Source organism: Panthera onca, chromosome E1 (genome assembly GCF_046562875.1).
Source record: "Panthera onca isolate mPanOnc1 chromosome E1, mPanOnc1 haplotype 2, whole genome shotgun sequence".
Lineage (NCBI taxonomy): Eukaryota > Metazoa > Chordata > Mammalia > Carnivora > Felidae > Panthera > Panthera onca.
This window is the reverse complement of record NC_138352.1, coordinates 55,326,026-55,353,602: the sequence shown is the minus strand read 5'-3', so window position 1 is coordinate 55,353,602 and position 27,577 is coordinate 55,326,026. Positions and strand designations below refer to the sequence as shown.

Genomic DNA, 27,577 nt, shown 5'->3' with positions numbered 1-27,577 from the left:
AAAAAAAAAGTACATCAAAATTAAAAAAAAGAAATGAGAGCCAAATCCAGCGCCAAGAAACTCACTATGTAATAACTCAAAGGAAAAGAGGATAAAGACTAGGTAAGAAATGGAATTTGAATTCTACTTTCAAAGAGCATGGTTATAGATACCTTTGTGGTAATAGACATGTTTTCAGACACTTCCCAAGATTTGTTTTTATTAAATTTAAGTGCTGTGCCTATAATTATCTGCTGGAATGGCCTTGGAGGATGTTTGAATAGCATTTTTTAAATGTGGACAGTCTGAGACTGAAGAGCCAGCAGAAATCCACCATTAGTATCCTTGCAGCGAACTACGTAACCTCAACTTTACAGCAGTTTTCTTTTTTTTTTTTTAACGTTTATTTATCTTTGAGACAGAGAGAGACAGAGCATGAACAGGGGAGGGGCAGAGAGCGAGGGAAACACAGAATCTGAAACAGGCTCCAGGCTCTGAGCTGTCAGCACAGAGCCCGAAGCGGGCCTCGAACTCACGGACTGTGAGATCATGACCTGAGCCGAAGTTGGACGCTTAACCGACCAAGCCACCCAGGCGCCCAACAGCAGTTATTTTCAAAGATGTGTTTGCAAAAAGAACATTAAAAAAAAGCCATAACTATGTTAAGAATTTTCACCGAACGCATTGTATTTTAGCCAAGTTCTTCAGTTCCAGTGGCCACAAACTTCTCAGCATTACTCCAAATTTCTCGTTGTGAGGATTTACTTATGGAAGAGATAGGACATTCTTTGTGTCGAGTACAAGCTAAACTGCCGGTTTTTACTATGATTACAAAATAGGGACACTACCAATTGTGATACACCTTGGTGCCCTAAATATAATAGCATCCGATGTTCTGACCTCTACAAGTTTACTTTAATTCAAAATCTCCCAGATCTTCAAAAAAATTGGAATTGCGTGAGAAATATTTCTTAAATTTGAGAAAAAGTTAGGAAATGGGAATTAAGTGAATTGGACCGGCTTGGAACGTCATGTTACAAAGAGCCAATATAATTTTTATAGGATAATTTTTCCATCTAGTATCTCAAGAAAGTGTATTATCTTTAATAAAATGTTTGATACCAATATTCTTTGAAGAACCAGTCTTTCAGTAAAGAGATTCCGGGATTTTAATTTACGAACTTCTTTGCCATTTGCAAGCAGAGCCAAGCGCTACCAAACAAACACCATACCTAGGAGCAATAACTCTCGAGACGACCGAGAACTAAGGGAAAGCTTGATTGGGTGATTCTCGCGAGAAGTACCACATTCACTATTTTTCGCGATATTTTCGTGCCCAACCCTTTTCCTAGTCTCGCAGGATCACGGTTAATCTCGCGATATTTGGGAAGTTCCGTGGGGAAAATGGCGGCGGCCGGGAGCACCCTTCTCTTCTTGCCGCCGGGGACTTCAGACTGAGGCTTCTTGGGAAGAGTGGGGACGGCTGGTGCCCTGCGTCCCGAGAGCCCGAACCAACTTGGTTCCCTCGTTAGTGGTGGGGGAGGGCTTATCCTCTTGTGTAGGACTCAGGACCTCCCCACCGTCAGGATGAAGGCTCAGGGGGAAACCGAGGGTGAGTGACTTGAGGGGGAAAGCAGGGGGCGGGACACAGCTTTGGGGAGCCAATCTGTGGAAGAAGCTGGGGGGCCTACGCTCCCGAGGTCGTGGAGTCCAGGAGGCGGGATAGGTGTCAGTTTTAGATTCTGACTGTGCCTTCTTTGGCGGTGAAGGACTCCGACTTTGGGGTGATGCGGGTTCCCAACTTCTGTGAAGGTTTCCTGCTTAGCTAGGGGCAATCATTTGGGCCTCAGGACGTTTTTAACCTAGAGTTCATGGAAGACCAGGCGAGTGAATCTATAATTTGCTTACACCTTGTTTTAGAAGGGATGTTTGAATAATGACGTTTAAAAATATAATTATATTATTATAATGATATAAAGCTGTGTGTCAAATATTGGAGGATGTTTCGGCGTGAGTGAAATGATAGGACCTTAAGATTTTAAAAGCCAGTAGTTCCATAGAATGTCACAGTGGTCAAACCTTGTACTATTGTGTATTTGTAAATTGCGTTGAATTTATCGTTTCAATGGCTAGATTAACAACTGCTGAAAAACAACTTTTCTGTTGGAATCTTACTTAGAATCTATAAAGTTTTACACTCTTAACGGCTTCCTTAGTATTTTGGATATAGTTCTGTTAATAAGAATCACTGTATCAGTGTTTATCCATCTTTTCCACTTTGAGCTTTGTTAGATCAGCGGCCTTGCCTTACTCGTGGTTGTGTAGTCCCTGACCCAGAACGTGTTTGATTTGAGCGTTTGATTTGAGCATTCGTATAAAGTACTTATCATCAGGCTTCTTAAGGAAAAGGGGGGTGGAGAGTGTATTTTAAAGAAGAGGAAGAAGAAAAGTATATCCTTTGGTGCAGAGGACTGATGAGTGTAAAAAGGAAACTCGAGACAGGAATTTCATGTAGTTTGCTCACTAATGTATCTCCAGCACATAAAATAATGCTTGAATGAGTGAATCTTGGAAGTGGGAATTGCCAACAATGTGTTCAAAACTATATAAACTGGCTGAAACAGGCCTCAAACCAGTTTTCCAGGATATGAGGACATTGGAAGGAGTTTGAATCTTGATTTAGAAAATGCCACTGCCTTAACTCTGATTGCTGACATTGTATTCATCTTTCAATGTCAACATCAACTGTCACTTTTTTTGTGATATCTCCACAACTAATAATGAACTTTTCCTTTTTTGCATTTGAGTAGTAATGTGTTTCTGTTTTTAACAGCATATCTCATTTTGCTCTGTGTCATGGTTATTTCCACTTTAACTTATGTACACCCCCTCACAGATGTCATCTTAGTCGTATTGTGTGTTTTGCATTGCCAGCAGTCTCTAGCACATGTCCTTGCTCGTATTATATTTCAGTAATAATAATTTTAAAAACCCTCACAGATGTCATCTCAGACATATTGCGTGTGTGTGTTTTTTAAGTTTATTCATTTTTTTTTTTGAGAGCGCATGAGAGAGAGGCAGAGAATCTCAAGCAGGCTCCATTGTCACAGAGCCAGATGTGGGACTCAGTCTCACAAACCATGAGATCATGACCTGAGCTGAAATCAAGAATTGGACACTTAACGGACTGAGCCACCCAGGCACTCCATATTGCAAGTTTTTGTATTGCCAGTGGTCTCTAATACAGGTCCTTGCTCATACTAGAAGTACACGAATTAGAGGAAGGATCAGCTATATTTCAAAAGTAAAAATTTAATGAAAATAAAAATAAAAACTATATTTCAATAATAAAAAAATAAAAACTATCATTCAATAATAAATGTAATAACATTTCAAAAATAAAAATCAACTAAATTTCAATAATGAAAATTAGAATTCAGTAATAAAAATTAAGGGGGTTGGAGAGCATAAGAGCTTTGTTCACTCACAGGACAGAAACTGAGGTCTTTTCTACCTTTCTCTTACCTCTACCGGAAATTTATCCTTTAGTTGTTGACATATTTCCTATCCATATAGGTTTAGTTTGAAAAATCAAAATGACAAATACAGCCTGTTTTCTTGATAATACTTATATATTGATCTATTAGAGTTACATCAAAAAATTTCAAAAGCCTGTATTTCACATTGAAAACCAACTAACCATAGTAAGGCATGTTCAAATGTATGCTCTACGTATATCATGAAATGATTTTGTCACTAAATTGTAGTCCTGATCCTGAAACATGGTTAGAGGTGATTCTTTTTTTGGTTTTCATTAAAAGACTGAATAGAAACCAGTTATGTTTTAAGGAGTTCCTTAGACCCCAATTTCTGTGTCGTCTTGTTAAAAATAAATTATTTGTATGTTTTGAAGTAAATGATATTGAAAAATATTTTAACTGAGTTCTTACCAAGGATGAGGTATGGGGGTTTCTTTTGCAAGAAGAATTGAAATGTCTTGAAAGTGTTTCTAATGATGTTTTCTAATTTGTATCGTAGAGTCGGAGAAGCTGAGTAAGATGAGTTCTCTCTTGGAACGGCTACATGCAAAATTTAACCAAAATAGACCTTGGAGTGAAACCATTAAGCTTGTGCGTCAAGTCATGGTGAGGATTATGGTGGTGGATAAAGTGTTGTGCTTAGATAATTATTTAATAAGCTAAGCTCCCCATGTAGACTTTTTCAAACCAATTATTATAGTGTGTCCTCAGTCTTATTTATCACAAAACACCTGAGTACATGGTGCACATCAACTTGAGTCTACCTAAGAAGTTCTGTTTATAAAATTATGTTAATCATGAGCTATATAGTACACTGGGGTACTTCAGGCAAAGGTGCTTAGAAATACACCTAGGAGAGACACATATGATAGACTGATGTAGGGAGACCTTTGTTCTTCACTTGCTATTAAGCTCCTTGAGCCTAATGTGATAGTATTTTCATGTATCTACACTGCTAGTAGAGTTTGCGATTAATTCTTAAAAAGCTTCACCTGTTCACTCTGTCAACTACTACTTCTTGAGTCATTTATCAGTATGGGGAGCCCTTAAATGGAAGTTAAGTAGAAGATAAGGGGTAGTGACTGGATGTTAAAAGTTCATTCATGTGATTCCAGTGGTAGTCAAATGATGTAGGAAAACTTTACTTCTGTGATTTGACGTGGGTAATGATGGGGGGGGGGGGCAGGGGATCACTTTGTGGTAATTCATTCATGGATCTCTTCACTTAAGATTCATATACTTTTCTGTATATATGTTATATACTTCAGTGAAAGTACCCCCTCCTCCCCACCAAGTCTTAATTTGGGTCCATAGTAAGTTCAGTTTAATAGATTTATTAGTGTTTAATGTGATCATATCAGTATAGCTCCAGCAAAAGAACTAAATTTGCTGTCAAAAGACCTATATTTGAAGTTCTTAGTAGCTATGTGACTTTGAACAAATTATTTACTGGGTCTCAGTTTTCTTATTTGGAAATAGAGGCACACAATACCAGTTTGCTTTTCCACATAGTTTTATTTTGAGGATTGAATGAGATAATGGATATTAAAGTGTGGTGTTGCTTAAAGATTTATGTAACTAAATTCAAGAAATATATGTATATCCTTTGGCTGAGGATTATGTACATAAAATATATATGTATATTTTAATGTTTTAAAAAGAAGAATGGCTATTTTTCCTGTCTGAGGATTCAGAGGTTGTCATTTTTATACTACAAGGTAGTCATATTCTAGTTGGAAACATGCTCTGTAAATGATATTGTCATTAGACCTCATGAGATAGAGGAATTCGAGATGGCTACTAAGACCCTCTCATGGGGTACCAGTGTCTTGGTTTTTGGGCACCATAGCTTCTACTGTCTACTTCTCACTCTGCAGAGTCAGAAACCTAATTTTGTTGGTGTATTAAGACTTTGAAGAGTTTTCAACAACTGACATAGTAACAAAATCTCAGTAGACTAAATGTAAATCAGAATTCCAATTTATTAATCTACCACAGAGAGTTTATCTTTCCAGTTACCAGAATATTGGTTACCGTTGTGCAGAGCAACCCCTTATCTATTCAAGATACAAGGGAAGCCAGATTATTAATCGGATGTTTGTTTGTTTCTTAGAACAAAGAGAGATTTAGGACATGGAAAGGCCTGAAAAACTATCTTTGTATCATAAAGCTGTTCACATTTCTAGAGAATAGAATGTTGTGCAGAGAGGAACTTCTTCTTTGGATAGAGTTAGAAAAACTATGTCAGATCTTTTGTTCTTTGGGAGTCCCTTTTTCTGGACTACACGTTCTGTTTTTTAGAGTTACTCTAATTTTACTAAGGTCTGGTTATATTTCTTAGATTACACAGAAATCACCTTGTTAGGTTTGGGAATTGCCAGATCTCCTGAGCCACCCTATTTAACTGACTAAATTTAGGATGTAGTTACTTCTGCAGGAAGCTGATCTCATTTATTGTATTTGATTCTTCCTAATCTAAAATAAGATCTGGGCATACTTTTTTCTACCTTCATGTATGTGGATATGGATGTATCCATGTTTATGAACTTTTCCTCCTGTGGAAGGATGGACAGAGTAACAGGAGTCTATAGATTATCAGAGTATATAGAGAATATAGAGTATATAGACCTATAGCATATAGTCTGAGGATTATCCTGAAATATTACTACTAGGATAAGTCCATTTACCTGAAACACTGTTGGCTTGGTTAATTTCTATCTTGAATGTTTTCCTACTTATTATAGGAGAAGAGGGTTGTGATGAGTTCTGGAGGGCATCAACATTTGGTCAGCTGTCTGGAGACATTGCAGAAAGCTCTCAAAGGTTTGTAAACATGTTTGAAATATGCTTTTTTTTTTTTTTTTTAATGTTTATTTTTGAGAGAGAGCAAGAGGGAGAGGGGCAGAGAGAGGGAGACAGGATCCCAAGTGGGCTCTGCACTGACAGCAGAGAGCCCAATGTGGGGCTTGAACTCACAAACTGGGAGATGATGACCTGAGCCGAAGGCAGAAGCTCAACCAACTGAACCACCCAAGTGCCCCTGAAATATGCTTTCTTAAAATGCCCAGTTTTTATAAAGACTGTTTTATACTTACATGAGAAATATAAATTGAGATAGATAAACTTTCTTTGCTAGGTGGTGTTCTTGTTTTCACTATGGAGTTGAGACCACCTCTTAATTTTTTTTTTTTTTTTAGTTAATTTTTTCAGAGAGAGAGAACAGGGGAGGGGCAGAGAGAGAGGGAGAAAGATAATCTCAAACAGGCTCTGCACTGTTAGTGCAGAGCCAGATGTGGGACTCGAACTCATGAACTGTGAGATCATGATGTGAGCTGAAATCAAGAGTCAGATGCTTAACCGACTGACTGAGCCACCCAGGCACCCCAAGATGAGATCTCACCTGAATTTTTGAAACATTTATTTTTGATCCTATTTGGGAGACTGGTAGAGACTCAAAAGATAGTTGATGGAGGGTAACTATAAAGATAGCAAGGGAAAGTTCTTTTTCTTTACATGTTCTCTCTTTTTTTTTTTAATGTTTATTTTTGGGAGAGAGAGACCGTGCAAGCGGGGGAGGGACAGAGGGAAACACAGAATCCAAAGCAGGCTTCAGGCTCTGAGCTGTCAGCACAGAGCCCAATGCGAGGCTTGAACGAACAAATTGTGAGATCATGACCCGAGTCAAAGTCAGACTCTTAACTGACTGAGCCACCTAGGCGCCCCCAGTTTCTTTTTATAATGTTTTATTATTTACTTTTGAGAGTGAAAGAGACAGAGCACAAGTAGGGGAGGGGCAGAGAGAGAGAGGGAGACACAGAATCCAAAGCAGGCTCCAGGCTCTGAGCTGTCAACACAGAGCCCAACATAGGACTTGAATTCTTGAACCGTGAGATCATGACCTGAACTGAAGTCAGATCCTTAACTGATTGAGCCATCCAGGCACTCTATTTCAGATGTTCTCTTCTAATTAACTTGCAATAAGAAAATGGACATTTTAACTCTAAAGGATTTTTACATTGTTATGGACAGTGTTTTCAGGAAAGCAAATAAAATTTAAATCATGAGCTTGAATATTTATGATTATAATTACTAGTTCTGTGTATTTTGGGGGAGAAATGAAAGTAAAAAACAGATTTTACTCTGATCCATCACAAATGAACTTGATTCAGCTGAATAGTTCCCCCCCACCCCCACCCCTTGGGTTTTCTTTGACATCTCAAGTCTGAGAGTAGGTGCCTACAACCTTCATCGCCCCTTCTAATGTTTCCTTTTCTGATGGTTAAGAATCCTTGTTCATCAAAATGTAGAGAATCCCACTTTTGCTTCTTCCAACTCAACGTAGAGTCTCAATGTTAAAAAACTGGTAGCCCTTCCCAATCTGTGGAAATACTATGGTACGTAGAGGCAGAGGCTGTTAACTTTTTAACTGTGGTAAAATATACAAAACATAACATTTACCATTTGAACCATTTAAAATTATAGTTGAGTGGCATTAAGTACATTCACATTGCTACATAACCATCACTACCGTTGTCCATCTTCAGGACTTTTTCATCTTCCCAAGCTGAAATCCTGTATTCATTAAACAGTAATTTCTCCTTTCTCCCTCTCCTCAACTCCTTGTAACCATCGTTCTAGTTTCTCTCTGTAAGAATTTGTCTACTCTAGATACCTCATGTAAGTGGAATGAAACAGTATTTGTCCTTATGTGACTGACTTTTCACTTAGCATAATGTCTTCAAGGTTCATCCATTTTGTAGCATGTATCAGAATTACCTCTCTGTTAAAAAAAGCTAAATAATGGTGCCTGAATGGATCAGTCAGTTAAGCATCCGACTCTTGATTTCAGCTCAGGTCATGATCTTACAGTTCATAGGAATGAGCCCCGGGTCAGGCTCTGCACTGATAGTGCAAAACCTCCTTGGGATTCTCTCTCTCCTTCTTTCTCTGATCCTATATTCCAGCTCTCTCAAAATATATTAATAAACATTTTTTTAAAAAGCTAAGTAATATTTTGCATGTATATACCACATTTTTATTCCTCCATTCATGAATGGACATTTGGGTTTCCTTCCACCTTTTGGCTGTAGTGAATAATGGTGCTATGAATATTGAATATTTCTTTATGTTGGTTTTAGTTTTGATGTTAATCTTCCTTATTCTAACATTAGCAGATACATGTGTCTTTTTGAAGTTAAAGATAACTTGTCCCAAATGAGTAATGCAAAAGGGAGAGGAAAAAGGTCCGATAATTTTTTCAAATAGATCTTTTTTTTTTTTAATGTGTATTTATTTTTGAGAGAGAGAGAGACAGAGCAAGAGCAGGGGAAGGGCAGAAAGAGAGGGAGACAGAATCCGAAGCAGGTTCCAGGCTCTGAGCTGTCAGCACAGAGCCCGATGTGGGGCTTGAATCCACACGCTGCAAGATCATAACCTGAACTGAAGCTGAATGCTAAACTAAGTCACTCAGGTGCTCCAAATAGATCTTTTTTTTTTAGTTTTGTTTTTTTTTTTTTTAACATTTATTCATTGTTGAGAGAGAGAGAGAGAGAGAGAGAGAGAGTGTGTGTGTGAGCAGGGGAGGGGCAGAGAGAGAGGGAGACACAGAATCCGAAGCCAACTCCAGGCTCCGAGCTGTCAGCACAGAAACTGACTTGAGTCTTGAACTCACCAACTACGAGATCATGACCTGAACTGAAGTCAGAGGCTTAACTGAACTGAGCCACACAGGTGCCCCCAAAATAGATCTTTTTAATTTTTTTTAAATGTTTATTTTTGAGAAAGAGTGAGACAGAGCACGAGTGGGTGAGGGGTAGAGAGAGAGGGAGACACAGAATCCGAAGCAGCCTCCAGGCTCTGAGATGTCAGCACAGAGCCTGACGTGGGGCTTGAACCCACAAACGTGGGATCATGACCTGAGCCGAAACCAAGAGTTGATGCTTAACTGACTGAGCCACCCTGGAGCCCCTCAAATAGATCTTTTTAAAGTAAGCTCTGTACCCAACTGGGGCTCAAATTACAACCCCAAGATTAAGAGTCGCATGCTCCACCAACTGAGTCAGCCAAGTGCTCCTCAAAGAGGTCTTTTTTTTGACCCCTACTATTTAGGTCACAGCTAAGTCTTAACTAATGAACATACAGAAATTCTAAGCATTTGAACTGTTGGATGTAATGGCTTGAATGTATGGATATACTCCTTAGGATGTTTTGGTTTTTGAAGAATAAAATTTAAGTTATTTGGAGCATTTTGTGATTTCCTTTTTTTTTTTACCCTTTCCTAGTAACATCTTTACCAGCAATGACTGACCGCTTGGAGTCTATAGCAAGACAGAATGGGTAAGTAGTCTATCTTAGGCAGAAGTATTTAACTTAGTGTTGACTTTGGGTGGCTTTATTTATGTGTCTTCTATTAATTTTTGTTTTGATTTGTTCCTGCTAGACTGGGCTCTCATCTCAGTGCCAGTGGCACTGAATGTTACATCACGTCAGATATGTTCTATGTGGAAGTGCAGTTAGATCCTGCAGGACAGCTTTGTGATGTAAAAGTGGCTCACCATGGGGAGAATCCTGTGGTATGTGCTGTTGATATTTCACTGGAATCTGTGGGGTTTACTTAGGGACATTAATTTTAAAATGAATTGTTGGGGTTTGAAATAGCTTGGGCTTAGGTTTTTTCATGAGCCACTGTAGAGATGATGTGATGGGCTGTAATGTAATATCAATAGCTCTAGAATGGAATTTAGAATAACATGGGTCCATCTCTGACATCATCCAAAGGCTTTGACAAGTGGAGACGCTAGAGGAACCCTTTCCATTTCATATCAACAAACATGAGCCGCAATTGAACAATAGGTGCTGGGGATATGGAGATAAATAACTTAAAGTTCTTATCCTCAAAGAGCTAATAATCAAAAAGGACAGATAATCTTGTACATAACTAATGTCTCTGAAAAATCTTGTAATAGAGATGAATGTTTAATGTGTGTAACCAAGACAGTTGAATGTGGACTCCAAGGATGGCAATAAAGAGAGGTCCTACTGTTTTAAACAAACTACTGAAAGTTGATTCCATTATAAACTAGTTCATATACTTTGATCTTGAATTTCCCACCCCAGCCCCATGGTTTACCAAGTAGAAAGAAGATGCTTTTTGATAATATAAGGATCATCTGTAGTTTTAATGTTGTTGTTATAAAGCATGTGCTATTAATAAAAGAGAAAAACTTTTGATGTCTTCAAAGGCCTTAAAGTAGTTTAAAGTTTTAACATGATTTGTTTAATTTCAGAGCTGTCCAGAACTTGTACAGCAACTAAGGTAAGCAAATGATGTTTATGTTCCCTGATACTGGCAGACAATGCTGTTCTTTATAGTTGGGTCTTGAGGCTGGTCAGAAGTTATTGTCTTTATCAAAAGAAAGGAAAAAATTTACTCTCCTGAGGAACATACTTATTTTCTTAGGTCAAGATTTTTCAGTCTATGTTTGTTCACTTTCAGTATGGACTTAGCTTGGTTTCTCAACTTACTCAGTCTATCCCAGGATTTTGCAACCTTGGCGGTATTGACAGTTTGGATTGGAAAATTCTTTGCTATAGGGGACTGCCTTGTGCAATGTAGGATGTTTAACCACATTCTTGCCTCCCCCCCCCCCCCCCCCACTAGTTGCCAGTAGTATCTATCTCCTGACCTGTGACAATAAAAAATATCTCTAGATATTGTTAAATGTTCCCTGGTGGGCAAAATCACGCCTGGTTGAAAACTGATCTAGCCTCAAAAATTCTGTGTGCAACAAAAATAAATAGAAACTAATTATTGAATGAGAGAAGGCTTGAGAGAATTGAGTCTATGTCATGAAAAGAACTTATTTTCACTTTAATTTTGAGAAAAACTGTCTTACATTTAAGGTGTATGTGTGATAAACTCCCATCATAGGAAAAGCACTAGGCTTGAAGAGTTTCTTAGCAGTTAATGGCATTTCCTTCTGGATTATCCTTTCCCTTTAAATTGAGTGGAAATTTACTTTCTGGGATTTTGAAAAAGTCATTACATCAATTTTATGTTTTAAATATAGCGAAGTTCTCAGATACTACGTGGAAATGTCTTAAGGTGTTAATAGTGAGGGAATAAGTTTTACAGTCGGCCTTTGCAGTAATCATTTTAATGTGTTTCTAGCCAAATGTGCCAAGTTTGAACCACCTTTTAAAAATTGCAATGCAACATAAAAACCTTTTTATAAGTCTAGCAACAGGTGTGTTACCAGAATAGTCCAGAAAGCCAATACTTCTGGTTCTAATCCTGGAGTAGGAGACTGCACCAATTTATGAACTAACTGGTGGTGTTCTAAAGTTAATTTGTAAGCATGTTTTGAAATGGGAACTTCAGAAAGAATATTAGCCCTTGTGTGCAATTTTTAGTCACTTTGTATAGGTGATAATTTTAAGGTAGAGGGTTTATTTTGCTGATGTTCTTGTTTCTTTTTACTGTCTTCATGGCATTTTGGGTAGTAAGTGCTCATATTTGCTCAATAAATGCCTGACCAAATATCTGACATTGGTAGGGCAATTTAGCCTTCAAGAAACTTTTTTTTTTCTTTTAAGTTTGAAATAAGATAACAGAGAATTAGAGTTGTTGAGTTGTGTTGGATTCCTGAGCCTGCCCACAGAGCCTAATTGACTAAGAATCCAAACCCGAATATTGGGTTCTAGGAAGCAAGGGGTCTAGGTAGTAGTTTTCTTTTTTCTGGGGCAGATCTCGTCATAGGAACATTCTCGAATATGTGGCTTGCCTCCATAGTGCTCATCTCCTTTTCTCCAGGCCTCTCATCTCTCTCCTAGTGTTCATTTTCCTCTCTGCCCTTAGATTGCCATATGCATGCAAGTATTCTATTTTCCAAATTTATTTGACTTCCATTTCCTCCAATCAAAAGTTTTTTTTTTTCCCTCACAACATTCAATCATCTCAGTTACATATTAAGAGGAAAAGAAAGTGATTTATTTATTATTTTTTAATTTTTTAATGTTTATTTATTTTTGAGAGAGAGAGTGGGAGCCAGGGAGGGGCAGAGAGAGAGGGAGGGAGACACAGAATCCGAAACAGGCTCCAGGCTCTGAGCTGTCAGCACAGAGCCCGATGCGGGGCCTGAACCCACGAACTGTGAGATCATGACCAGAGCTGAAGTCAGACACCCAACCGACTGAGCCACCCAGGCGCCCCAGAACGTGATTTATTTAAACCAAGTCTCATTATGTAGGAGCAAATCACTGTAATATATGAACTATTAGGTCTTTTTGACTCTTTTGTACTGCTTACAAGTACCTTCTCCAGAAAAATGGGAAGGAGAAAGGGAAACTTTTTTTTGCTACTTTTTTTTTCTTTTTTAACTTTTTTTTTTAACGTTTTTTAATTTATTTTTGAGACAGAGAGAGACAGAGCATGAACGGGGGAGGGGCAGAGAGAGAGGGAGACACAGAATCGGAAGCAGGCTCCAGGCTCTGAGCCATCAGCCCAGAGCCCGACGCGGGGCTCGAACTCACGGACTGTGAGATCGTGACCTGAGCTGAAGTCGGCTGCTTAACCGACTGAGCCACCCAGGCGCCCCTTTTTTAACCTTAGTTGTTTTGAGAGAGAGCATGCGCGTGTGTGTGTGTGCGCGCGTGTGCTGGGAAGGGGCAGAGAGAGAAGGAAAGACAGAATCCCAAGCAGACTCTGCCCAATGCAGGGCTCCAACTCAGAAACTGTGAGATCATGACCTGAGCTGAAATCAAGAGTTGAATGCTTAACTGACTGAGCCTCCCAGGTGCCCCTTCTTTTGCTACTTTTGATTGATGCTAGAAAACTTTGGCTGGGGGGAAAAAAAAGAGTAAAGCAAATTATTAAAATTAGTTTTATATAGCCATGATTTTTTGGTACTTTGCATTAAGATTGAGTAGTAATTGTGTTTTATTCTCCTCCTTCTTTCCTGAACTCCTTATAGGGAAAAAAATTTTGATGAATTTTCTAAGCACCTTAAGGGTCTTGTTAATCTTTATAACCTTCCAGGGGACAAGTAAGTATTTCTTTATTTTTTTGCTTTTGTTGGAAAAATTCGTATAAATATACTTGTGCTTAAAAATTTGCCGAGTCTTCTGCCCTATCTTATTTGTGATTTCTTCTCCTACTGACAACCTATAGCTTCCAACTTTATATCTTTTGAAGGTATTTTAAATAAATAATATCTGCATTAATGGATATAATGCTAAAAGACACTATAATCTTTGAGATGTCTTCAACATGTTGATTTTTTTTAGGTTTATTTATTTTGAGAGAGAGAGAAAGAGACTGCAAGTGGGGGAGGGGCAGAGAGTGGGGCAGGGGAGAGAATCCCAAGCAGGCTCTGTACTGACAGATGTGGGACTCCAGCTCACGAACTGTGAGATCATGACCTAAACGAAAGTCGAATGCTAGACCAACTGAGCCACCCAGGTGCCCCAACATGATTTTTAGGCTGAAAAGAAATTAGTTGTTGTTGAACTTGATCATCATTTTTATTTTTAACCTACCTGGGGTTCTGTTAACTAGCTTGGGTCTTTCAAATAGAATTGCCTTCAAGGGAATGTTAATGTGTGTGTGTGTGTGTGTGTGTGTGTGTGTGTGTGTGTTTCAACTCTTTAACTCTTGTTCTCTTCATCTACTTTCTAGCAAACTGAAGACTAAAATGTACTTGGCTCTCCAATCCTTAGAACAGGATCTATCTAAAATGGCAGTTATGTATTGGTAAGACTGGCTAAGGTGTCAATTATGTTGAATTGTACCTTCTGGGTACTTTGTTCTTAATGCTTTTCATCTAGGGTGTTACTAGGGTCCTCTATCATATATCTTGTCCATCTCATTTTACTTCCCAAATGATCACATTCCATTTTCTGAGTATTGGTATGTCCAAGTTGTTCGTTGGTATTCCATCAGTTTTATTTGAAGACTTGTCAAACCTGGCCTCTGGTCTTATAAATAATAGTCTACTTATAATTTTTGTTCACTGTATTACATACTGGTTTATACTTGTAAGTGATCTCTTCGAAAGTGAAATACAATTGCTATATGCCCAGTTACAAGAGTCATTAAATTAGTATTGTAAGACTTTTAACAGCTGAACCCATTAATACATTGTGCACTAATACCTTCAGGGCTAAAATACAAGCAAACATAGATCATTTTTCTCACAGGAAAGCAACCAATGCTGGTCCCCTGGATAAGATTCTTCATGGAAGTGTTGGCTATCTTACTCCAAGAAGTGGGGGTATGTGATCCTACGTTGCTTACTTAGAAAATTGTTTAGTTTTAGTTAAGGGGTCATTACTTAAATTTCACTTTGGGATTATAAGCACAGGGAGAAAACTAGCAGTCACTTGTGTATTATTAGATGGTTTCCAAGGTGTCAATGCTTGCCCTCCCCCATTTACATTTTTAAATTGTGAAGTAAATTGTTGGCACTAGAATTAATACTTCTGCTTCCATTATATTTGATAAGTTGCTTTGGAGCATGAATCCTCTTATTTATGAAACTATTTTCTCATGTAGTTTTGTAGAAATGGGAATGTTTTTCTGTATTTCTAATTTACCTGATAAATATATAGTGATAAGTGTTATTTTTCATAGGTCATTTAATGAACTTGAAGTACTATGCCTCTCCTTCTGATCTGCTGGATGATAAGACTACATCTCCCATCATTTTGCATGAGAATAATGGTAAGGCTTTAACTGTAAAGCAACTGAAGGTTTTGTTCAGTGTTTAAAAAATATTTAAAATAATTGAACGCCCAAGCCTGTGTGTATTTCCTGGTTTGCCATCCCTACCAAAGTTTGCTGTTTCTCTCAGTTTGCATCTGTAACACACACACGCTCATAAGTATATACATATGTACATACATACATACATACATACATAATTGTACAAACTTAATAGGTGCTTATGAACAAGTAGGTGAATGAATGAAAGGATATAAACCATTTGTCTTGAAATAATCCCCTTTAAACATTAAAGGTGAAAAAATTAGCCAACTTACTAAAGAATTACAATAATGGATGGTTTTTTTTGTTTTTTGTTTTTTGTTAAGTTTATTCATGTTTTTTGAGAGAGAGTGAAAGAGAGAGCATGTGCCTGCGGGGAGAGAATCCTAAGCAGGCTCTGCACCGACAGTGCAGACCTCCCAACTCACAAACATGTGAGATCATGACCTGAGCCAAAACCAAGAGTCAGACACTTAACTGACTGAGCCACCCAGGTGCCCCTCTATTTGCTTTTTAATATACTAAAACAAAATGAGAAATGGCCTAATCCCTCATTTGGTTCCCTTATAACTTTAGTCATTGATTATCCTATAATCATAATTCTATTTAAAAGCATTCTGGAGTTGGAGAAAATAAGTAAATGTCGGTAATGTGCCTTTAAGGGGCTCCTGGGTGGCTTAGTCAGTTGAGCATCCAACTCTTGATTTCAGCTTAGGTCCTGGTCCCAGGGTGGTGGGATTGAGCCCCATGTCGGGCTCTGCACTGAGCGTGAGAACCTGCTTAAAATTTTCTCTCTCTCTCTCCTCTCCTCCCTCTGTCCCACTCCTCTCCCCCACTTGCACTCTCTCAAATAAAAAAAAAATAAAATAAAAAATTGGGACACCTGGGTGGCTCAGTCCATTAAGCATCTGACTTCAGCTCAGATCATGATCTCTCTGTAAATGAATTTGAGCCCTGCATTGGGCTCTGTGCTGACCACTCAGAACCTGGAGCCTGCTTCAAATTCTGTGTCTCCCTCTCTCTCTGCCCCTCCCCCGTGCTTGCGTGCGCACTCATGCTCTCTCTCTCGGAAATAAACATTAAAAAATTTTTTTTTTAATTTTTTTTCTTTGGAGTATATGGTTTCCTGTATTTTGTTTTATTTACTGACAGAAATACTGGTTGTTAGAAGGCAGCTTCTCAAACTTCTAAGTCATACAGGTATTATGTTATCTGACAAATTAGGGTTGACAAATTATGCAGAAGGTAGTCTGTTTTTTTGTTTTTAAATGTTAAGATCCTTGTAATTTGTGTTGCTTTGGAGAATACCCCTTTTCTTTCCTATTCTCAGTTCCACGATCATTGGGCATGAACGCATCAGTGACAATAGAAGGAACATCTGCTATGTATAAACTTCCAATTGCACCATTAATTATGGGGTCACATCCAGTTGACAACAAATGGTAAGTTAAATATACTTCCAGGGTAGCAAAGTTTATTTTTTCCAACTTCAAGCCCGGTATGAAATAAGTAATACTTTCACTTGGCTCTTCTCTCACTTAACTTTCTAGAGATTGGCTTTTTATTTTCTCTTTTTAATTCCTCTTTTCAATATCTATTTGAATGTTCCTGTCTGAAGTCTGCTTATAGAACACATTGTCTATCCTGACAGAGAAGGAGGAGAACTGTACTAATTCCCTTGGTTTAATGATTGTTTCAGTTTTTTAGGTTATCATGGGATTTATATTGTTTTGGAGTCATATTGGAGTAATAACTAGAGAGCCTGTCTCAGGATAGATGTTTGATTAAGTACGTAAGGGTTAATGAATAGGATGTTTTGGAACTGGGGAAAGAAAGTTGAAAGAGTGAACTATTATTTTTTTTAACATCTTATTTATTTTTTAATTTTAACTAATCTCTACACCCAATGTGGGGCTCAAACTCACGACCCCAAGATCAAGAGTCGCATGCTCTTCTGACTGAGGCAGGTGTCCCCAAAAGAGTAAAATTAAAAAAATATATATTTGTTTATTTTTGAGAGAGAGAGAGAATAGCAGGGGAAGGACAGAGAAAGAGAGGAGAGAGAGAGAGAGTCCCAAGCTGGCTCCGCACTGTCAGCAGAGAGCCTGATGCAAGGCTCAAAGTCATGAACCGTAAGATCATGACCTGAGCCAAAGTCTGACGGTTACCTGACTGATCCACCCAGGCATCCCCTGAAAGAGTGAACTTTTTTGATAGGCTTTTGTTAAATGATACGGACATGTCTAAGAACAAATGTTTAGATTTTTTATTTTTGTATCAAGTCAAAATCCAACCATCCCCCTTCTTTTTTTTTTTTTGAAGGACTCCCTCCTTCTCCTTAATCACCAGTGCCAACAGTGTTGATCTTCCTGCCTGTTTCTTCTTGAAATTTCCCCAGCCAATCCCAGTATCTAGAGCATTTGTTCAGAAACTTCAGAACTGCACAGGTGAGTTTTAAGCATCAGGAGGTAATACTTGTTAAAAGTGTAAAAAACAAACTTCAAATTCAGATTATTTTAGACCTCTTTCAGTCTTGCAGGTCTCAAAAAAGTACTGATGGGTATAAATGTCATGGTGCTGTGTATTAGTAAATGCTTATTAGTAAGTGCTTTTTCAATAAATGGATGAATGAAATAGAAGTCACAAAGGGAAAACAGAGCTGTCACCATTTTGATGTTATTGTGATCATTATATTCTTGTTTTTCCAGGAATTCCATTGTTTGAAACTCAGCCAACTTATGTACCCCTCTATGAATTAATCACTCAATTTGAGCTGTCAAAGGACCCTGACCCCATACCTTTGAATCACAACATGCGATTTTATGCTGTAAGTAAGGCTTATAGATTGTTGTAGGTTATATTTGAACCCAGGATCAGAATCTTCCTTTATAGGAATACTGAGGTCAGAAACATATCTTTTGGACTACTGGGCCATTTCCTAGTTCCTCATTCAGGCAGGAAATCACAGAAATTTCTGAAACATACTGAAGAAAGAGAGCATGAGCTTCCAAGTCAGGATATAACAGTGTACATTTCATGGCCAAAATTTCAGATGAAAGTCTCATAATGGTATCCTGAACTTTTACAAGCTTTTAAGTAGATGTTAAGAATTTTTTTTCTTTTTAATTTATTTAGAGAGACAGCGAGTATGTGCAAGTGGGGGAGGGGCAGAGAGGGAGAGAGAATCCCAAGCAGGCTCTGCGCTTGTCAGCACAGAGCCCAATATGGGGCTCCAAACCCATGAACCGTGAGATCATGACCTAGACTGAAGTCAGTCACTTAACCAACTGAGCCACCCAGGCACCCCAGATGTTAACAATTCTTTTTTTTTTTTTTTTTTTTTTTTTTTATTTTTGGGACAGAGAGAGACAGAGCATGAACGGGGGAGGGGCAGAGAGAGAGGGAGACACAGAATCGGAAACAGGCTCCAGGCTCCGAGCCATCAGCCCAGAGCCTGACGCGGGGCTCGAACTCACGGACCGCGAGATCGTGACCTGGCTGAAGTCGGACGCTTAACCGACTGCGCCACCCAGGCGCCCCGTACAATTCTTAATGTTTAATTCTTTCAAGTGTCATGACCTGAAAAGATCCTTCAAGTACATGTAAAGAAAGTCCTGGTATGAATACATTAAGGAAGGTTCCAAAACCTCATCTGGACTTGAATTTATTTGAATGTTTGATGATAGTCTAGACTAAAGTAGTAGTTCCCAAATTCTGACTGCATTAAATTATATAAGGTGTTTTATTTAAAATACAGATTTTGCACTTAGAATTCAGGAACCTTTCTTAAACAGATTTCTGAGGTAATTTTTTTTTAGCTAGGTTAGGAAACCACTAGCAGAACATTTACAAAAAAGAGGTCTTTTCAGCCAAGTAATTGATAACATCAGTTGACCAAATAATTCACTGTGGAGTTTTATTATTCACTAAGGAATTGCAGCTGATTTTTGAGAAGTGGGTTGCCCCCCCCCCCCCCCCCCAAGCTTCTGTGGTTGAAGCATGATGGGTGAGTATTAAATAGCATTCATTTCTTTTGTTCTTTTTGCCCAGGCTCTTCCAGGTCAGCAGCACTGCTATTTCCTCAACAGGGATGCTCCTCTTCCAGATGGCAGAAGTCTACAGGGAACCTTAGTTAGCAAAATCACCTTTCAGCACCCTGGCCGAGTCCCTCTGATCCTAAATCTGATCAGACATCAAGTGGCCTATAACACCCTAATAGGAAGTTGTGTCAAAAGAACTATTCTGAAAGAAGGTACTACTTTTCCTGTTGATACAGTTACTGGCAAATGGAAACTTGATTACTCTTGTGGTTCTCTAAATTGGTGGCCTATTATATTCCCTGTAGAACTTTTAAAACTGGTTTCCGTTCCCAAGTAAATTGATATAGAACCTCAGTGGTAGGAGTTGGGAATCTAGTTTAAGCTCCACAAATAGTTATGATAGAACTCATCAATAAATTGGCATTTGGAAACCACTAGTTGTTTGTAATGAATTTATTCTTTCTCTGCATATAGTGATATAATTGGGTACCTACGAGCCTGAATCTTATAGCAGATATGTAAGGTAGAACTTGGGACACTGTAGGAAGAGATGACTTCTTCCTCCCCACCCCTTTTTTTAAAGTAATCTCTACACTCCATATGGGGCTTTAATTCACAACCCTGAAATCAAGAGTCACATGTGCTGCCAGGCATCCCAGAGACGATTTCTTGATATCTAAATCAAGGTTGTTTAGGACAATGCTTCCCAGCTTTTAGTCCTGCCTGAGTATATTTCATCTCCCCATTCTTTGGGGGAACTTAAGCTTAAAAGGGGGTAAGACCTGTGCCCTTTGCTTTTTCTCCCAGGATTCTGAATGCTGATATTTTTCAGATGCAGTTTGCTATTAGAAAACTGCATCCTGCTATCCCTGAAAAGAATCTTGGCTGCTCTAGTTAACCACAGTTAATTTTTTACCTTAGTTGTAAAGCACTTCACAAATAGAAATGTATTAGTACAAGTGGTAGGCAAAAAGAAACAGGGAAGTTAAATCAGGAGATAGCATTTTTGAGAATAAGAACTGGTTTAAAATGAGAAATTTTAGAGTAATGGCACTGACCACATGCAAGTGTGCTTATGACCCTTCTATGTCATGTATTTGAATCCTGGGAGAATTCTCCAGATGGTTTCAGGACATCTGGATATTAGTTTTCGTAAGATAGTTACAAAGTTAGTCCTGCAGAGATGCATATGCTTTTTTCCAAGAAAGTACATGATCCTTATCTCTGGGCTTCCAGCATGTTTGGCTTAAGAACCTATGATGATAGTTACATACGTGTATTCAGCATAACTGTATCATTTTACATGATAGCCCCTAGATCCCTGCTTACCAAACTATGGGTTGCATAGCTAACATCTGCAAACACTGATAAGCAGGGTTTATTATAGTGGTTCTGGATATCTGCTTATCACAAAGAATGAAAAACTCTTCTTGGCCAGTTTCTTTTCAGAATTCACTTTCAAGGCAAGGTGTTTATATCTGTCAAGGTCTCCAGTAATTTAGGGATCAAATGGCTTTCATTTTAGAAAATCGAAGTTTAGTTGCTTGTTTTGGAGTATTTATAACATAAGCTGGCATAGTCCTTGGAATCTGATTCCTTCTATCACCTCTGAATGATGTAGTAAGTTTTGTGTGTTAAAAAATGTGTGGGATTTAGTTTCTAAGGAGACAGAATTTCTGTATACTTAGGGATTAGTGTTTACTTGTATCTAATATTTGGTTGATTATTTTATGATCCTTTTCTTTGCTTTTTAGATTCTCCTGGGCTCCTCCAATTTGAAGTGTGTCCCCTCTCAGAGTCCCGTTTCAGCGTATCTTTTCAGCACCCTGTGAATGACTCCCTGGTGTGTGGTGAGTTGTGAGGGGGCTAGCACTTCTCTTAGGGCAGTGGTTTGGTCCCTTTATCTTCTTTTTGAAAAATCAGAAGCTGAGTCTCTCTCAAATACCTCCTATGTATTTTGTCTTTCAGTGGTTATGGATGTACAGGACTCAACACATGTGAGCTGTAAACTGTACAAGGGGCTGTCAGATGCACTCATCTGCACAGATGACTTCATTGCCAAAGTTGTTCAAAGGTAGCACTGGCCCTTTTCCTTCAGAGTCCCATTAAGAGGAGTGTAAGGAGTGCTGTTTTCAGTATTAGATTGAACTGGACATTTAGGAGGAGAGCATATAGTCACTGCTTTGAATTCACCTTCCTCTGCTTTAGGATTCAAAAGCAATGTGAGCTTTGGTGTTTTAAATATTATGAGAGTAATAGGAAGTACGGTAGGTAACTTTAGGCCCAGTGTTAGGGTTCTTTTAGGAGGGGGAGAGCTGAAATAAGATGTAGATTTTTTTTTCACTTATCTTTTGTTTCACTTTTTAACATATGTAATATGTTAAATGGTGGCATGTGGGAAGATACTTAAGGCAGTCAGCTTCCCAGAAACATTAGTATGTAATTTTGAGATTTTTCTGGAGTAGGTACTTGTGGCCTATTTTGTAAGTAAATCTTATTGGAACGCAGCCATGTCTGTTCATTTACGTATTGTCTGTGGTGCCTTTTAAGTTCAGATGGCAGAACAGCTGGACAGAAACCATATGATCTTCAAAAGCCTAAAATATTACTATCTGGTCTTTTAAGAAAGGTTGTTACAATGTTCTAGAGCAAAGTGTTTTCAAAAATATGTTTATAAATTTATCTGTAAGATAAAAACTACTTTAAAATAAACAAGATTTTATACCAATAATAGCATTTTTCACAGTATAGTGTTGGGATGATCTAAGCCATTAAAGCTTAGAACTTGATGGGTCAAGAAATTTTTCTAGTGGTTCATTAAGATAAATAGCAATCTCATTAGTCACATGTGAAACCCCAAAAGGAGGGCATTTTCTTACCAAGTTCATTATCAGTTTTAGTTTAGTATGATATCTAATTTGGACTCTGTTTATGGTTGGTTGGTTTTTGTTAGTGCTTCAGAAGAGGTTGAGATTGCTTACTAATACAGGTTCTTATTTTATCAAGTTTAGTTTTTTGAGAAAGGGTGTGCGTGCGAGCGGGGGAGGGGCAGAGAGAGAAAATCTTAAGCAGGCTATGTGCAGTCAGTGCAGAGCCCATTGAGGGGCTCAGTCTCATGAACTGTGAGGTCATGACCTGAGCCGAAATCAAGAGTTGGATGCCTCACCGACTGAGCCACCCAGGCGCCCCCAGATTCTTTTTAGAATGAATTTGCTCAAAGCTCTGGCATTTTATAGAACTACTCCTGCCTTTTGGGTTACTTGCCTTACCTGAAAATTGCTTAATGCAAACTTTTGATGGCATGTCTGAAACTCAGGCAGAATTAAAGCCTGTTCTCCCAAATAAAAATTGTTTTCATTCAGCAGCTAGTACATTGGTAACTGTTTTTTCCATCTTTTCTTACAGATGTATGTCCATCCCTGTGACGATGAGGGCTATTCGGAGGAAAGCTGAAACCATTCAGGCCGACACCCCAGCACTGTCCCTCATTGCAGAGACAGTTGAAGACATGGTGAAAAAGAACCTGCCCCCGGCTAGCAGCCCAGGGTATGGCATGACCACAGGCAACAACCCAATGAGTGGTACCACTACACCAACCAACACCTTTCCGGGGGGTCCCATTACCACCTTGTTTAATATGAGCATGAGCATCAAAGATCGGCATGAGTCGGTGGGCCATGGGGAGGACTTCAGCAAGGTGTCTCAGAACCCAATTCTTACCAGTTTGTTGCAAATCACAGGGAACGGGGGGTCTACCATTGGCTCGAGTCCGACCCCTCCTCATCACACGCCGCCACCTGTCTCTTCGATGGCCGGCAACACCAAGAACCACCCGATGCTCATGAACCTTCTTAAAGATAATCCTGCCCAGGATTTCTCAACCCTTTATGGAAGCAGCCCTTTAGAAAGGCAGAACTCTTCTTCCGGCTCACCCCGGATGGAAATATGCCCGGGAAGCAACAAGACAAAGAAGAAGAAGTCATCAAGATTACCACCTGACAAACCCAAGCACCAGACTGAAGATGACTTTCAGAGGGAGCTATTTTCAATGGATGTTGACTCACAGAACCCTATCTTTGATGTCAACATGACAGCAGACACGCTGGATACACCACACATCACTCCAGCTCCAAGCCAGTGCAGTACTCCCCCAACAACTTACCCACAACCAGTACCTCACCCCCAGCCCAGTATTCAAAGGATGGTCCGGCTATCCAGTTCAGACAGCATTGGCCCAGATGTAACTGATATCCTTTCAGACATTGCGGAAGAAGCCTCTAAGCTTCCCAGCACTAGTGACGATTGCCCACCCATTGGCACCCCTGTTCGAGATTCTTCGAGCTCTGGGCATTCTCAGAGTGCCCTCTTTGACCCTGATGTCTTTCAAACCAATAATAATGAAAATCCATACACAGATCCAGCTGACCTAATTGCAGATGCTGCTGGAAGCCCCAGTAGTGACTCTCCTACCAATCATTTTTTTCCTGATGGAGTAGATTTTAATCCTGATTTGTTGAACAGCCAGAGCCAAAGTGGTTTTGGAGAAGAATATTTTGACGAAAGTAGCCAAAGCGGAGATAATGATGACTTCAAAGGATTTGCATCTCAGGCACTAAATACTTTGGGGGTGCCAATGCTTGGAGGTGATAATGGGGAGACTAAGTTTAAAGGCAATAGCCAAGCTGACACAGTTGATTTCAGTATTATAGCAGTGGCTGGTAAGGCTTTGGGTCCTACAGATCTCATGGAGCATCACAGTGGTAGCCAGAGTCCTTTATTGACTACTGGGGACTTAGGGAAAGAAAAGACTCAAAAGCGAGTAAAGGAAGGCAATGGCAGCAGTAATAGTAGTCTGTCAGGGCCAGGATTAGATAGCAAACCAGGGAAGCGCAGCCGGACCCCTTCTAACGATGGTAAAAGCAAAGATAAGCCTCCAAAGCGAAAGAAGGCAGACACTGAGGGAAAGTCTCCATCTCACAGTTCTTCTAACCGACCTTTCACCCCACCTACCAGTACAGGTGGATCCAAATCTCCAGGCAGTTCAGGAAGATCGCAGACTCCCCCAGGTGTTGCCACACCACCTATTCCCAAGATCACTATTCAGATTCCTAAAGGCACCGTGATGGTGGGCAAGCCCTCCTCCCATAGTCAGTATACCAGCAGTGGCTCTGTGTCTTCCTCAGGCAGTAAAAGCCACCATAGCCATTCTTCCTCCTCTTCTTCCTCATCTTCTGCTTCCAACTCAGGCAAGATGAAAAGCAGTAAATCAGAAGGTTCTTCAAGTTCAAAGTTAAGTAGCAGTGTATATTCTAGCCAAGGGTCTACTGGATCTAGCCAGTCTAAAAATTCATCCCAGTCTGGGGGGAAGCCAGGCTCCTCTCCCATTACCAAGCATGGACTGAGCAGTGGCTCCAGCAGCACTAAAATGAAACCTCAAGGGAAGCCATCTTCACTTATGAATCCCTCTTTAAGTAAACCAAACATATCCCCTTCTCATTCAAGGCCACCTGGAGGCTCTGATAAGCTTGCCTCTCCAATGAAGCCTGTCCCTGGGACTCCCCCATCTTCTAAAGCCAAGTCCCCCATCAGTTCAGGTTCTGGTGGTTCTCATTTGTCTGGAACTAGTTCAGGCACTGGCATGAAGTCATCTTCAGGGTTAGGATCCTCAGGCTCATTGTCTCAGAAAACTCCCCCATCATCTAATTCTTGTACAGCATCTTCCTCTTCCTTTTCTTCAAGTGGCTCTTCCATGTCCTCCTCTCAGAACCAGCATGGGAGTTCCAAAGGGAAATCCCCCAGCAGAAATAAGAAGCCGTCCTTAACAGCTGTCATAGATAAACTGAAGCATGGGGTTGTCACCAGTGGCCCTGGAGGTGAAGACCCAATGGATGGCCAGATGGGGGTGAGCACAAATTCTTCTAGCCATCCTATGTCCTCCAAACATAACCTGTCAGGAGGAGAGTTCCAGGGTAAGCGTGAGAAAAGTGATAAAGAAAAATCCAAGGTTTCCACCTCGGGGGGCTCAGTGGATTCGTCTAAGAAGACCTCAGAGTCAAAAAATGTGGGGAGCACAGGTGTGGCAAAAATTATCATCAGCAAGCATGATGGGGGTTCCCCCAGCATTAAAGCCAAAGTGACTTTGCAGAAACCTGGGGAAAGTAGTGGAGAAGGGCTCAGGCCTCAGATGGCCTCTTCCAAAAACTATGGCTCTCCACTCATCAGTGGTTCCACTCCAAAGCATGAGCGTGGCTCTCCTAGCCATAGTAAGTCACCAGCATATACTCCCCAGAATCTGGACAGTGAAAGTGAGTCAGGCTCCTCCATAGCGGAGAAATCTTATCAGAACAGTCCCAGCTCAGATGATGGTATCCGACCACTTCCAGAATACAGCACAGAAAAGCATAAGAAGCACAAAAAAGAAAAGAAGAAAGTAAAAGACAAAGATCGAGACCGGGACCGGGACAAAGACCGAGACAAGAAAAAATCTCATAGTCTCAAGCCAGAGAGTTGGTCTAAATCACCCATCTCTTCAGACCAGTCCTTGTCTATGACAAGTAACACAATTTTATCTACAGACAGGCCCTCAAGGCTCAGCCCTGACTTTATGATTGGGGAGGAAGATGACGATCTTATGGATGTGGCCCTGATTGGCAATTAGGAACCTTTTTAAGACAAAAGTGGCCAGAGAATAACTAAGTTTATAGGCAAACCACCATAAGGGGTGAGTTAGGCAGGTCTCATTTTGTGTTTAAGAATCTTAAATGGCATGGTTTTGACACCGAGCTGGGTGAATTTAGAAAGGCATAGCCAGACCCAACTAAAGAGACCATAGGGTTTGATTCTGGTTACCAAGAGTCACTTTTTCTTTTGCCAGATAAAAGGAAAAAAAAAGTTAAAATACTTGCTTATGAAAGGGAGGGGGTGGGTGGGGCATAAGGAGAGGGAAGGGTGGGAAACAGTTTTGTGGGAAATATTCATATATATTTTTTTTCCCCTTTTTCCATTTTTAGGCCATGTTTTAACTCATTTTAGTGCATGTATTTGAAGGGCTGGGCAGCAAATGAAAAAGCAATACATTCCTTGATGCATTTGCATGAAGGTTGTTCACTTTGTTTGGGTAGTTGTCCATTTGAGGCATGGGCAAATGAAGGACTTTGGTCATTTTGGACACTTAAGTAATGTTTGGTGTCTGTTTCTTAGGAGTGATTGGGGGAGGGAAGATAATTTTAGCTATTTATTCATAATATTTTAATCCTTTATCTGTTTGTCTTTATACAGTGTTTCTAATTCTATAAGGTTCAGGGTTCAAAGTGAGGGGAGGTGGAAAAGAAAGGCTTATTTGGTGGTAGGGAGCCTGTAGCTTGTGCTGGTACTGTACCATCAAGCCCATGCAGATTAGAGCCCACCTTTGGAGTTAAGTAGAAAAACCAAAATGGTATTTTTGTTTTAGGAGATTTATCATAGGGTCCAGACATCATAGGAATATTAGGAATTACCTCCCTGTGGAGGTATTGATTTATAGTCTTGTTTTCCTTTAAAAAAGGCTGGGCTGGTTTTTTGGGATATAAACATGTTTTCAGATGTAGTAAGGTTTAATGTGGTACAGCCTCCCTGACCCAGTGGCATGAAAACCATTACAGAATTAATAGTTCTCCTATTTCCACAATGTGCCAAAAGTCCACGTCCCAGCATTTTGTTTGTTGGAGAACTGATGCCATTCCTGAGAGCTGGGCTCCTTGTTTCTCTTTATCGTAAGGAGAAGGAGTCCAGACTTTAATCACTCCACTGTATGCTCCCTTAGATAAAACAGAAAAAATTTGCAGCCATAGTTCACTTAAAACAATTTCAAGCTCACTTGAAAGTAATGGGGGCCTGGAATGCTAGGTGGGCATGAAGATAAACCCTTGCTACTATGTAGCAACAAAATTGGACCTTTTTGGAGGAATAGGTCTGAGTCTGGATTCTGGGGGACATCAATAAGAAGCCCTTCTCATAAATATAGAAATCCAGGAGACCACATGAAGTGCAACACAAGTTCTCAGTATTTGGAGGGTCCTCTCAAAATTCTGCGGCCTTACTTTGATTTTGACACCTGCACTGTGCCATTCCTGATGATTCCATTCAGGATCTGTATCAGCAGGACGGGGCACGGTCCCCAGCACAACTCTTCTGGATAAAAAAGAAAAAAAAAAAAAAGCCAGGTGATTCATTTGTGTGTGTGTGTGATAAACGGAGTGACTTCATCAGATAATGAAGAA

General features: G+C 39.6%; 1 protein-coding gene across 3 annotated transcripts; it reads left to right on the top strand.

Annotated features, from left to right (window-relative positions):
• Nucleotides 1-1,370: 1,370 nt before the first annotated feature.
• MED1 (mediator complex subunit 1) lies at nucleotides 1,371-27,577 on the top strand. 3 transcript variants are annotated; one of them, XM_078437192.1, is made up of 17 exons: nucleotides 1,371-1,591; nucleotides 4,018-4,124; nucleotides 6,263-6,341; nucleotides 9,800-9,854; nucleotides 9,958-10,090; nucleotides 10,805-10,833; nucleotides 13,490-13,561; nucleotides 14,194-14,268; nucleotides 14,715-14,788; nucleotides 15,148-15,237; nucleotides 16,610-16,721; nucleotides 17,602-17,726; nucleotides 17,988-18,106; nucleotides 19,330-19,531; nucleotides 21,074-21,169; nucleotides 21,288-21,393; nucleotides 22,725-27,577. In XM_078437192.1, exons 1-17 carry the CDS (start codon nucleotides 1,567-1,569, stop codon nucleotides 25,975-25,977), a joined length of 4,752 nt encoding a protein of 1,583 aa, XP_078293318.1. In that variant the 5' UTR covers nucleotides 1,371-1,566; the 3' UTR covers nucleotides 25,978-27,577. The 3 variants fall into 3 exon arrangements, with proteins under 3 accessions (XP_078293318.1, XP_078293319.1, XP_078293320.1); XM_078437193.1 differs by lacking the exons at nucleotides 1,371-1,591; nucleotides 4,018-4,124; nucleotides 9,958-10,090 and having other exon boundaries at nucleotides 6,282-6,341; XM_078437194.2 differs by lacking the exons at nucleotides 1,371-1,591; nucleotides 4,018-4,124; nucleotides 6,263-6,341; nucleotides 9,800-9,854; nucleotides 9,958-10,090 and adding an exon at nucleotides 10,106-10,370.

What these genes read in the sequence shown, in the direction of transcription:
- MED1 (XM_078437192.1), top strand. Translation starts at nt 1,567, where the DNA reads ATGAAGGCTCAGGGGGAAACCGAGG. An exon ending in ATTGCAGAAAGCTCTCAAAG is followed by an intron (nt 6,342 to 9,799) that starts GTTTGTAAACAT and finishes ACCCTTTCCTAG; the next exon opens with TAACATCTTTACCAGCAATG. An exon ending in TATAACCTTCCAGGGGACAA is followed by an intron (nt 13,562 to 14,193) that starts GTAAGTATTTCT and finishes TCTACTTTCTAG; the next exon opens with CAAACTGAAGACTAAAATGT.